Source organism: Mytilus trossulus, chromosome 3 (assembly GCF_036588685.1).
Source record: "Mytilus trossulus isolate FHL-02 chromosome 3, PNRI_Mtr1.1.1.hap1, whole genome shotgun sequence".
NCBI lineage: Eukaryota > Metazoa > Mollusca > Bivalvia > Mytilida > Mytilidae > Mytilus > Mytilus trossulus.
In genome coordinates this window covers 36,959,783-36,973,360 of record NC_086375.1, presented here as the reverse complement: position 1 = coordinate 36,973,360, position 13,578 = coordinate 36,959,783, and the positions used below count along the sequence as shown (strand labels likewise).

General features: G+C 31.2%; 1 protein-coding gene across 3 annotated transcripts in view; it reads right to left on the bottom strand.

Annotated features, from left to right (window-relative positions):
* The window catches only part of LOC134711377 (uncharacterized), a 50,506-nt gene that overhangs the window by 27,851 nt on the left and 9,077 nt on the right, over nucleotides 1-13,578 (bottom strand). For all 3 annotated transcript variants that reach the window (XM_063571935.1, XM_063571936.1, XM_063571937.1), the window contains exons 3-14: nucleotides 10,606-10,796; nucleotides 8,535-8,821; nucleotides 7,664-7,766; nucleotides 7,172-7,227; nucleotides 6,619-6,694; nucleotides 6,017-6,239; nucleotides 5,062-5,210; nucleotides 4,289-4,474; nucleotides 3,303-3,530; nucleotides 2,582-2,602; nucleotides 1,086-1,163; nucleotides 357-514 (exon numbers count right to left, since the gene is read on the bottom strand). In XM_063571935.1, the coding sequence (XP_063428005.1) occupies nucleotides 357-514; nucleotides 1,086-1,163; nucleotides 2,582-2,602; nucleotides 3,303-3,530; nucleotides 4,289-4,474; nucleotides 5,062-5,210; nucleotides 6,017-6,239; nucleotides 6,619-6,694; nucleotides 7,172-7,227; nucleotides 7,664-7,766; nucleotides 8,535-8,821; nucleotides 10,606-10,796 (1,756 nt within the window). The remainder of the gene's footprint in view (nucleotides 1-356; nucleotides 515-1,085; nucleotides 1,164-2,581; nucleotides 2,603-3,302; nucleotides 3,531-4,288; nucleotides 4,475-5,061; nucleotides 5,211-6,016; nucleotides 6,240-6,618; nucleotides 6,695-7,171; nucleotides 7,228-7,663; nucleotides 7,767-8,534; nucleotides 8,822-10,605; nucleotides 10,797-13,578) is intronic.

The following is a 13,578-nucleotide window of genomic DNA, read 5'->3' as shown; positions in this document are numbered from 1 at the left end:
TGTGTTATAAGAGGGGCGTAAAGGGAGGGTATCTGCACGGAAGAACGCAAAATAATATTGCCATTTCACGATGAACGAACAATTAAAAATTTCTTGCATGTTGATCTTTTTCCCGATTTCACAAAACACGGTGAATAACGAACCTTTTTCACGGCTGCACGTGAAATAAAAATGGCAAAACACGTTGCATGAAAATAACCCTTTACCACCCTCTTATAAGATTGCTCTCTATCAATCTTCAAACTTTTTTTCTTGTATAATGTTGTACTACCAAGAATAGAAATATACCTTTGACAAAACACTGAATCACAACCAAACCTTTTATCCATAATTTGTCAACAGATTTTCACACTTACCTATATAATGATAACTGTTAGGAGCTATGTGATTATTGTAAATAGTCCAGGCATGACACATGCGTAATAATCTGTCAGCTGACCTCTCTTCTGCAGCACCATATTCTGTTACACTTTGCCAGAACAGCAACATAGACAACAACAGTTTGTTATCTTGCCTGCAAAAAGATAGAGGTATAACTTGGGTAGTTTTTCATACAACTTTGTCAATTTGATGTGACAATATGTCGTACCAGATATCTTACTATTCAGAGCACCAGATAACACAAATTACTGATGTTGCAGAATTTTTTTAGCAATATTTTGTTTAGGTTTAAAGCTTGTACTGCATATTTAATTATTTTCGTGGGTGTCAATTTTCATGAATAGAGGAAAACTTACATTTTTGTGGATATTTCATTTCATGGTTTTGCCCCTATGTACACAAGACCTATAGAAAATTTGTAGTTCTTTGAACATTTGAATTTGAAGTTCACCTGTACCCACTACACCAACAAATATTGGTATCCAAAATATAATAATGAATCCACACACTTCTCTTGTGATCCCTTTATTATAACACATTTTACCATCTTCTACCAAGGATTATTATGATATTTTTTCCCAATGACTAAAATTGAAAAATGACACAAAGGAAGCAATCCAAAACTGTCTATATCATATGTCAACCTTTAAATCATCTAAAGGCTATAAAAGTTTAGAAGAACTTGTAATGTGTACAATGCTTACATTGTTAAGAAATGTTGAAAGGGTCCTCCTGCTAGTTTATCTGTAGCCAGTGCTATCTGAAACCTATCCAAGCCAAATCTGAAAGTATTTAAAAACATTATGTTTATTAGTGTATGACAAAATACCAATTCAGAATACAGCAAATTAAACTAAAGAGGTAAAAATTAATTTCAAATTGTCCTGGTAGCTCTCTTTTCTTATTGATTTAAAGTCATATATTTATAAATAAATAAATCTTTCCATTCAACTAAAATATATCAAAATTTGACAATCCTTAGCTTGGAAGAAACTTTTAAAAATAAAGAAAAACAAACAGAAGATGTAAAAACAAAGAATCGTGACAATATATGATTTGTATTGAGAAACAGTGACACAAAAAGATTTAGCAATCCTCAAAAGTGTAACAGAAAAAAATACAAAGGTATAATATAAAGCCAATGAAAGGCTAGAAGTTTAATAGCTGGAAAAGCACTGCTAAAATCTGTGGATTTAAAAAAAATACTATTGTAAAATATTTATACAAGACAATACATCTTTATATACTAATAAAACTAAAATCAGGAAATAACTGCTCTGCTTGGGTCCTCCACCATAGGTTGTTCAATATTTATATGGTATAACTGTTAGGTTAGGTGCAGTGATAAGTTCCTTAATTTAAAGTTTTGTATGGGGAGCATAAAACTTAAACAAGAGGTCAAAAAAGTTCTTTTATGCTGTCAAATTTTAAGGTGTGCTACCAAGGCATAATTCAGTATTATTGAAATAAGGGTATAACTTTTATGTGCCTACTTCTAAAAATTAATTGAATATTACAGTTTCATAATCTTGTGCATTGCAGAAGACAATCTCCAACTTGCATATCAATGGGTTCTGATTGATAATAACAGATTTTTAACAAACAAAGGTATGTATTTAAGTCTGATAGGTAAACTGGGTGTTATCAACCCAAAGATAACACCAAGTTAGCCAGAAAATCACAACTTAAAGATCAGACAATTATCAACTTACCTTTTATAATAAATACCTTAATTTTCCCATTTTCTGACTTCAACAGTATTATATAAAAAAAAAATTTAAATCTTTTGTAATCTATACAGAATTAGCCACTTGCAAAAAAATGGTTAATGTAAGCATGGTTTCTGCTTTAATTGATGAAAAATTTCAATTTAAGTGAGCATTTAATAGGTGATAAGTGAAGGTATAAGTCAAATAATATCATCGCTAAAATAATCCATTTTCCGTAACGTAAACATATATATATTCATCATCTTCAGACACTTCTAAATTTTCCAAAAATTAGTTAAATGAAGTTGGTACTGTACTTCCCGTTATTATTTCAGGTTTTTTTATGAATTCTGTCAGTCAAATTTTGAAAAAGTGAAATTTTTATTTGCTGTTATACTAATCCGATTGAAGAAGGTCATTATATGCTTGTAGATTATTTTAGCTATGATGAAATCACACAAAACAGTATTAGGATTTTGCGCCATACAAACCTCAACTGTGCAAGTACACGTCTGTGCAAAATATCAAACAGACACGTGTTAAATCATTTAAAACTTTTTTTACATTTATATCAAACTAAGTTTTCCAATCTTAAAGATAAAAGTCTGCTTTCTTCTGTTTCAGACTATATTGCTGCTGATCTGGAATATGAAATTTCCCTCAATTTTTTCACACAATGCAGATGACTGCCAAGCAGACAAATATAATATTTAGAATATTTTTATCTCTGACATTTCTTTGGCAGAGCTTGATGACTGACAAAGCACTGTTCTGGAAGTTATGTCCTAATGCTAGAATTAACTATAAAAATTTCTGGTAAGAGTTATTCTCCTTCCCAGAGTAAAGAACTGGGTAGCCACAAATGAGAAATAACATTGAGAAGATAATAAAATTTTTTCAGGTTTAGTCTAGTCTAGTGGAAGGACAGACTTTAAAAATACATGTAGTAACAAAATTTACATAAATCCTAAACATTTATTCCAATCCAAGTCTGTAACCATTCCTTCTATAAAACAAGTTCTACCTAATGTATATACTAATAACATGCTTGAAATATCACTTGTTCAGCTTCAGTACCTGGCTTTTGAGAAAGAAAAGCAGCAAAAACAACAAGGAACCTAAACATTTGATAAATATCTCTTATATATTTAAGAACTGCATGGTGCTGACATCACACCTGTGTAATGTAAAATGTAAAATTATAACCCTCACCTTTGAGAAGTTGGTGGTGGTGCTTGCCCCATCTTAAACTTTGCTGACGATATCCTTGAATCTAGTCTCCGACCACCCTGACTCAGATGCTCCCAATTTTTTGTTTTAGAGAAGGTCAGGACATCGTCAGGTAATACTGGCATTGAACTGACCAATGAGATTGAAGGAAAAAATGGAGTAAATGTCTTCGCTGATAGTTTAGGTATTTCTAATCTGTTTGCATAAGGACTGAAAAATAAAGCAGAAGACATGGAATTCTTAAGCCCATAGGTATAGATGCCACATAAAAACAGACAATGACATAACATTTCTAGGAGCATTTTTGAAAAGCTCCAGCTTAGTCTGGTGGAGCCCCCTGGGGAGGCAATACTAATATTTTTTTCTGTTTTTGGCTTCCAATCTTTATTTGTTTGTTTTTTAATGTTTTTATTTGTGGCATTCAGACTATGTATACGACAAATCCATTTCATTGTTCAATACATTTTTTTTGTTACCCATAAAAATTATTCTCTCATTGATAAGAGCATTGTTTTTTTTAAATTGTTTTTTTTTGTACAATCATAGCTAAGTTTTACTACTGAAATTCCCCTTTCTATTGTATAAATTACTAAAATATCCAAATAACTGGTCAACCAACTAAAACACATCATATAAAATTGTATGAATATTCATAAGCTTATAGCCTGTCTTAATTTTTATGTTTAAAATGTATGGAGGTATCTAGTTTCCCCTTGGCCACATCAAAATGAATTTTAAATGCAATACATCCTTCCATAGGTTAAGATCCCCCATTAAATATATTACTAGCATACCCAGCATGCCCTCAGCTGCTTTAACACATCATTTTGAGTTCAGATAAATACCATTATTATGGCTTACCTTACGCTAAGTTCCCTCTCTACATGTATGAGGTAGCGAGGTACCCAGTATGCCCTCAGCCTCCGTAGCACATCATACTGAGTTTGTATAAATACTGTATGACTTACCTCAGGCTAAGTTCCCTCTCTACATGAATGAGGTAGCGAGGTACCCAGTATGCCCTCAGCCTCCGTAGCACATCGTACTGAGTTCGGATAAATACTGTATGGCTTAGATTAGCATTACTAGCTGCTTTGGATATACTATTTTTGGCATCAATTGTTAAATTCATTTTATATCTGTCTTGAATATCCCTGAAAAAGACAAAGATTAAATGTTAGTTACTTTAAATATCAAAGGCTTTGGTAAGGTGTGTTTGATAAGGTTTGTGATACATTCTACATTCTGAATTTTAGACTGTTCTTTAAGTCATTCTTAAACTCTTTACTCATAAGTTATTATCTCACCAAATGTTATGTATAGATTTTTCAATTTTTTTTATCAACATCTATGGGTAGCTAATATTACTTGCAGTAACATTTGAGGAGGGGTATAGAAAAAGGTACATACTGATTGATACAACTATATGGGAGGGAATCACTCCTCTTTGAAGTTTAAATCCACCCATCATTTCAATGAGAGGGAAGTTACCAACTTGAAGAACTATTTCTTTTTATCACCATCCCTCCTCCTGTTCTCCCCATTTACACACTGTCCCCCATCAATGGAAGGTAAGAGAAATTACCAACCTAAACAATCTATTTCTTATAAACCCCTCCTTTGTCCACCTCCCCTCCCCTTCCCATACAGTCTCCAGATTGTTATTCACTAACCCTCTCACCCCCTCCTGTCCCCTCCCCACAATGTCCCTTATAAATGGAAGTCAAGAGTATATACAAACCTAAATAATCTATTTCTAATATCATTACTGCTTTCATCTTCAAAGTTTTCCATGGCATCTTTATAATATTCACAATCCAGCCAGAAATTTAATAAGGCATAACCAGCTGTGTTGCTTAGGAATTCCTTAAAACCTTCCATTCCTTCATTCTACAAAAAACATCATTAAAAACATAAAAAACTTATTTTTAAGTGATAATTAATTTACTTTTTAAAATTGTTTTGTCATTTACAGCTCATGTCTCATAGTAAATAGTTATTTTTACATTCTTTTAATTGTCTTCAAAGTAAATAATTTAATAGTTTTTACATTTATTTTAGCAGTCATTAATAACTCATACTACAATGTGGTGTGTTCTCATTGTTTAATGTTGCACAGTAGTTTGAAAATTGTTACTTTCTCTTTTAAGTCCTTTTGTGTTCGATGGATATATCATGTCTTATTGATAATTGACTTTTTACTTTTTATTTCATTTTGATATCTTTCCCTGTATGAACACATTAATATTGTAACATTGTAATAAAAGTACAAAATGATACTAAAATAGAATAAGGAAATATCAAAATATCAGATCTCCTGTGAATTCATGTAATAAAACTTTAACAATGAGGTTTTTATGTCAAATCAAACATTATGTTATCATTTTTAATTAAAATAAATGTGTAATAAAAAGATACACCTAATGTAGCATATCCATAATACTGAATTTCAAAAAGAAAGAGAAAGAAATGTGATATAGTTGTCAGGAAATCTGATAATATAACTTCTCTACTCAAAATATCAGAAAACAAAAATGTAATTTGTCCTTATAGAATTATAAGCCATCATCAGAACATTAACAAATGGTAAATTCTAAATTCATTGACACATTTTCCAAACATATTATGCTATTAAGCAGTGATTTGAAAGCAACACATACAATGCCTTTTATAAAAACTTCAAAACAAGAACTTACTGTTCCTAAAATCTGTTCTTTAAGTTGTTGAAGAGACATTCTTGTTCTTCCTTCTAAGTTCTTTACATCTGTTTCTGTCTGTTCTTCACTCCCTCGTTCATCCTCAAATTGAACATAAACTTGGCCATTAGGATCAGGTTCTTCTTCCCCAAACAGGAAGTCAAAATCTCCAAACAATGGGTGTCTCATGTAATCTTCATAGTTAACAGGGGCTGATAATACTCTAGAAAACATAAAATAATGAGTTATGGAGGGTAAATGCTATGAAGTCTATAATAATTTAAACACAACATGATTGAATGATTTATGTCTCTGCAATGTCCAGTGGCAAATATTACCAGGAACATTGATTCTAATAAGCTATTTGGCAAACTGGTTGAACTGCAAATATCAATAGAAATGTAAATATAAAATTCTATAAAATGAATCTGATATTAAAAAGGAAATTTTCTAAATAAATCACATAAAAAACAATTTTCTAGGTAACATTTATATATGAAAACATTGTACATTAAATTTTCAAAACCAACTTGTACATAATCAGGATTTTTTTAATTTTGTATAAATTTCTGAACTTAAAACATGAATATCAAAGAACATACCTTGCATGTCGTAGAAATGCTTCTTCTGCTTCTGAGGTATATTTCTTTTGTTTTAATTGTAATTTCTTGACATCATCTGTAATTCAAACACATACAATAAAAACTAAGCTGCTATTTATTAGTTTAAAAAAAAATAATTTAGAAATGAGATAGTAAAAGGGATACTATATCCAAAACTCAATATATGCATGTAATTCAATTATTAAAATATAATTAACCAAATAGAATATTTTATCATTAAAATTCATAGTTCAAGGTGTAATTCTATATTTTTTATTTTTTGCAATGATGGCAAAGACAGATCCAATAACTTTCAATTTGGGAGTCAAAATAAGCTTCATAATGTATTAATTTTCATTATATTCTTATGATTTATCCTAAAAAAAGCCTTTCTTTAATATCAGCCTCTGAACAGCCTCAGGTTCAGGAGTTTCACGCTACATTGAAGACCCATTGGTGGCCTTCGACTGTTGTCCGCTCTATGGTGTTGTAGTTGTCACTTTGACACACTCTCCATTTCCATTCTCAATTTTATAAAGCATAAAAATCTTACCTCCAGGATTTTCAAACTTCACAGAAGCTTTACCCTCTTTGGCTTCACTATTTGGTCTGTAAAATATATGAAGATCAGTTAACACAGAATTAAATTAAATCATTATACTGGTTATACATCATATAAATGGAAATTGTAATTTTCAAATGTTTCCTTTAAATTCCCCACGCCTTTTTAAAGCATAGAGATAGTCACAGTCCATTTGTAACAACTTTAGGTTATTGATATGCTGTTTTCAAGTTAAATTCGACATACAAATTCTTAAATTATCTTGGACAGCAACCCAACATAACAATATAACAAAGACATCTAAAAGTCATTGTATTATTTTAAATGATTGACAATTGTCTATTTTACATGTCAGTTTATTAAGTAAAGCTCATTAAGGCTTTTTTTCATTCCATATTATCTGAGACAAATATGGTCTACACATTTCTCTTTTATTTTTATTTGTAATGCAACACAAAGCACTTAAACATCTCATGTACATACTTTCCATCTTTCTGTTTCTTCTTTCTATGTGTAGCACTTTTAATTATAGCCTTTTCCTGAGAATGTTGTGTTTCTGTATTTGTACTTCCTCTATATGTTGTTTCTAAAAAGCCAACCATTTTCAATAAATAATTAGTATGTTGTGTTTACTAAGTTTAGGGACCAACATTCAACTATATACCGGTAAGCATTTAAATATTAGCTTCAAAACTTACCTGAGACTTTCATTTCTCACATCTCATATTAAAGAACTTGGTCCTTGTTTGAGAATTAATTCTTATCCCCAATTCCCCCTTCCATTCCCCTTATTCACCCTTCCTTCCCTCTCATCTCCAAGCTGTTCCTAGTCCCTTACTCCTGCCTATACAACTTTCTTTGTATACTCCATGAAGTGCAAGATGAAATAAAATTGAAAATACAACAAAGTTCTTGTGTCCAGTCTTATTAAAATCTCAACTGTTTTTGAAAATTGTGGTTAGATATTTCCTTGAAGTTTTTCGCTAACAATAATTTAGAATAATGGTATGACAAACACTTCTAAATACAAGATTGCTTACTGCTTCTTAGCCTTTTTGATTTTTTGCTATGCAATGTGCAAGAACCGATTTTTTGACATGGACAGATAACCCATATCCTTTCTTTTCTTTTTTGCAAAGAATACCTGTAGTATATGATGTTCAATATCTTTTGATAAGGGCTATTTCATTGTAATGTAGGTGGGAGGGTAGGAAGGGAGTTTCATTATCAGTCTTTTTTTCAGTATGTGGCTATTACCATAATGCAAAAAAATGGTTTTTGGTTGTAGCGATATTTTGAAAGTCCATTGCTACCCTCCCTCTCTTTCTGAATAGCTGGAAATGATTTCCCTTACCTGAACCTAAATAAATTCTGTTTGGAACACTGTATGCCCTGCTCCCTGGTCTCTGGTAAGGGAACAGTGCAGAGTAACGATACTGTCCCTCTCCAAAGCCAAAGTCATCATCGTCAATCTCATCATGAGCACTATTATCAGCACTATTACTTAAACTAGACACATAACTCTCCGACTGCCGACTATATCCTCTAATTTGTTGACTAGAGCCACGACTTGCTGAGTATCGGTCATCCAGTGGACGTAATAATAATTTACATAATTTAAATTCCCTGAATAGTTGAGTGCTGAAAAAAACAAATGAATATGATTAAAATTTCTGAAAAGTGAAAAATAACATGGCGTTATAAAATACCGTAAGTTGAAGAAAGACAGCTAAAACCAATTATACACAGGGAAAAGATCATAAGATGTACAAAAATGAAGCAATGATTTTTTGTACAAAAAAACAAAGAGTGGGCAACTTGAAACCAGAGATGAATTCCTATGCTTCATAGACGTAAGCAGACTCTGAGCAAGTAGTGGTTTCTAATACGGGTATAACTCATTCAAATCAAAATGATTTTTCTTTACAAAAGAATGTTTTGTCCAAACAAGTGATACAAGATTGAAACATTGCATGTGTGTAGCGGAATTTGATGAGACTGTTATTAACCCTTTCCTCCATTGAAATTTTTTTTTGGCATACTTGATTTGCATAGGATTTTTTTGATAAAATGCTGAACATATGCTTTAAAGAATTTAGGCATTGCGAAAAACAACTATTTCTTCAAATAAATTTAAGTCAGTTGTTCCTATGATATTCCTTTTCATATTGGATACAAATTTTATTAAGTCAACTGCAGACACTTTGTAGTCAAAGTGTTTCAACTGAGGTACTACACAGGCGTCAAAAGGCGTCATTATGGAGTAAGGGGGGTGGTGTCAAAAGGCGTCATTATGGAGGAAAGGGAGTGAGAGGGTTAGCGCTATAGAACCAGGTTTAATCCACCATTTTCTACATTTGAAAATGCCTGTACCAAGTCAGGAATATGACAGTTCTTGTCCATTCGTTTTTGGGGCGTTTTGTTTTTTGATTTTGCCATGTGATTATGGACTTTCGAAATTGATTTTCCTCTGAGTTCGGTATTTTTGTGATTTTACTTTTTAAATGATGCATTTTAACTGGCAAAAACCGTAAAACTGTCAACTTTTCAAAAGAAATATTTCATCTCCATGCATACAAGTAGAAATAGGTCTTTTAATAAAATAATGAAACTAGCGGTTTTAAAACAAAAACAAGCAATTGATGTCATATCTGTTGGATTAGATGATGTATTAAGAATTTAAATTCTCTTTTGTATTAAATTAAACTTTGGCAAACAAACCAAGTACATATGCTGTCTACTTCACAAACACATTCCTTATAAAAGGTTTTCTTCGCATATATTTTGCACTTTATCATGAGTATTAGAATGTCATTTATAAGATAAATTGAATGTTTCGTTTAATTAAATAATAATCTTTCACATGTGTTCAAATAATGTGTCAACAAATTCTATTCACACACAAGTCCTAATAGAACTGATTCATGTCAAATGTTATCCCTACTTTTAAGATTACTCATTGTTGAATTGTCAAACAAACACTGAATACATGTTTTTCTATTTGTTAATTTTTCATATTGCTTGGGAGATAGTAGTTTGTAAAACTGCAGAGACTTATCCTGCATTACATGTTATTGCTATTTCCTGCTGTTATAGGGAAATTGTAAGCATATATTGAAAAACTAGCTGTTTTAATGAAATGAAAAACAGTGAAACTATGATACTGGAGACAGAGATGCAATCCACAACCTCAATAGCCAATTTTTTTTTGCTCTACTAGTTGTTTTAACCCTCACATGGGAGACAACTCTTTTTTTAAACAGAAGAACAGACAAATTGATACCTAGATGAACAATGGCCTACCATAATATATCTGTTGTAAATGACCTAACAAAAACTAATCAATTCCTTAGTATGCATTGCATTTGTTGCTACTATTTCAAGTAACAGCAATGTTTAAAATCTTTCTAAACGAAAATAAATACCTGAGGAAAAGTGGCAGTCTGTCAGTTCTTGCCCATTCTAACAATCTCTCTCTTTCTTCGTCTGTTGGTCCATAGGGCAGACCATCACTGTTGTTACCACGGGTACTACTACTATGGATTGACCTTTCATTTATATCACATTCTTCAAAGGCACCAGTCAAACGGTTGTACGTAAGGCGTTGTGGAAATACCTGAAAATATATAGTGGGGTTTTTTATTAACAAAATCTGTTAAAAAAAGTAATTATAAGAAGATGTGGTATGAGTGCCAATAAGACTACTCACCATCCAAGTCACAATTTGTAAAAGTAAACCAAAAATTTAGAGTGCCGCTTTCATCAAGGAGTCTTGCCTCACATCAAACAGCACGTTATAAAGGATCCCAAAATTTACAGGAAAACAAATGGTCTAATCTATATACAAAACAAGAAAAGTGAAACAGTTTAAACCACATGAACACAAAAGAACATCAAAGGAATTTATTCTTACTTTCCTATTTATAATTTGACAAAGCAACCAAAGGGAAATAACCCAACTCTTTGGACAAGGTCAAACTGACCTTAAAAGAGAGGTGACCTTGAAATCGAGGTTCAAAATGCATATGTGCTTTTACAGTGGGACAAGAAGAGAGTGACTTGAAAAGACAGATTGACACCTCATAGAGGTTACCTTTATAACAGGTATACAAGATGTGGTATTGCCAATAAGACAAGTATCCACCAAAGTTCAAATATAGTGGATGAAAGCAATTATAGGCTGTCATACAGCATTCAACAATGAGAAAAACCTATACTGTATAGTCAGTTTTAAATGGCCCGATACATGTATTTTTATCCTGAGTGTGCATGTATATCTGCCACTGGATACAGGTTTCACTATGCATGTACATGCATTATCATCCTGAGTGTACATGTTATATTTGCCACTGGATACAGGTTTAACTATACATTACATATATTAACATCAAGAGTGTGCATGTTATATCTGCCACTAGATACAGATTTCAATATTCATGTACATGTATTATCATTCTAAGTGTGCATGTAAGATCTGCCATTGGATGTTAAGTACCAATCAACCTATCAATTGTATATGGATTACCACTCGACCACAATATGTAATAATCAAATAAAGAGGCTCATCAGCTGAGTACCTATAGTAATGTAATGAAAAGATCTACATCAATATATCAGTCAATGAGAAATTAATAATATTTAAAATCCAAACCAAAATTTATTCTGTCATATTCTCAACTTTTGAAAACAAGTTTAAATATAGATCTGACATTTAAAAAGAACTCAATTTTACTTCAGAGAAATATTACCAATAATTTAAGTGGTTCAATAGACAAATTTTGAATTTATAATCATAGGTAATATTTATACCTACACATGACTAGGCAAAATATGTAAATATCAATTTTCTATCATTTACATAACATTTAAAGAATTGATAAAGTGCTCTCCCTACTGAATATAATATAATCAATCAATTAAAATGTTAGTCTTTGACAGTGGTGTAACACACTTAAGATACTATCTTTTGATCCTTACTTATTTGATTTTTGGTTCATTATGCAAACATTAAAGATTTCGTAAGCTTAAAGATTTATAGAATTTTTTTCCGTCATTTTTTAACTAGAATGAACTAAGGAGATGTTATATGATTGCCAATGAGATAACTATCTACCATAGACCAAATGACATAGATGTTAGCAACTATAGGTCACTGTATGGCCTTCAACAATGAACAAAATCTATACCACACAGCAAGCAGTAAGAACCCAATCTTCAACAAAAGCAAATTTTATAAACTTAAACTTTAAAAATTGTAAAGGCACTTAGAAGAATGTACCAAGTATATACAACCACTTCAGAAACATTTGGTTCAAACATGCTGTAGTATCATTTTCGGGGAAAAAGATCAAAATGATATTTCACTAGTTTGAAATATGAACAACTATGAGAATATGAAATCAATGATTTTGATTTTGGTGGATATATAGATATGCAGTCTCTATATGTATAGTGTAAACATAGTCGGGGTAAAACACCAATGAAAAAGCAAACCAACAATAAAGAACATCTGAAGAGCACCAAATGTCCTGAGAAAACATGTAGGTACTCATACGAATACTGTACAGCATGATATAAACAGTCCTAAGTTTTAGAAATTAAATGATAACAAAAGATTTGAATACAATTAATAAATTTTAAAAGGAATAGGATTTATTTCATTGATTCATATCCTTCACCAAATTTTTTATGAATTATGATGCTTAATTATCACTTATGAAAGATAATCCAAACTCTATTTCTAGTCTTAATTTAAACAGAAAAGATTTTAAAACCTTAAACAGGAGCAATATACCTTAAAAATAATACAACAGCAAACTTTTTTCCCGAATTGTATGGAGAGAAATATGTAATCTAAGTATTACAATAAAAATAACTTCATGTCTTCAAACCATAAGGATCTGAATATTTACTTTAAAACCCAAAAGGACAATATGGCTTGTGACCTTCAGTGTACGTTTATAATTAACCATATACAGTTATTTACATGGTATGAAATAAGCTGGTATATAAATTTGTTTTGTCCATGGTAAACATTTGACGTCCTCATTTAAAAATATTCCAGTTCATTAACCAATACTTGAAGTGGACACTGATCTAGGATTTTGCAATCTATATATATTAGAAAATAGAGCCTACTCATTGGCATACATATCATATTACTGTAAACTCTTTTATTTCTAAGGGGTATAAGTTTTTGTGAATTAAGTGAAAATTTCATTTTCGTGGATATTTGATTTCATGGTTTTGACAAATTCTACATAAAAGTTGGCTTAGCCAAAATAGATTATATTTTGTTGAAAGGTTAAATTTGTGGTTCACTTTTTCCCAATTAATCTAGAATAAATAGTGCCAAACAAAATGATGAATCCACAGTACCAAACTTTTTTCCTCTGAAA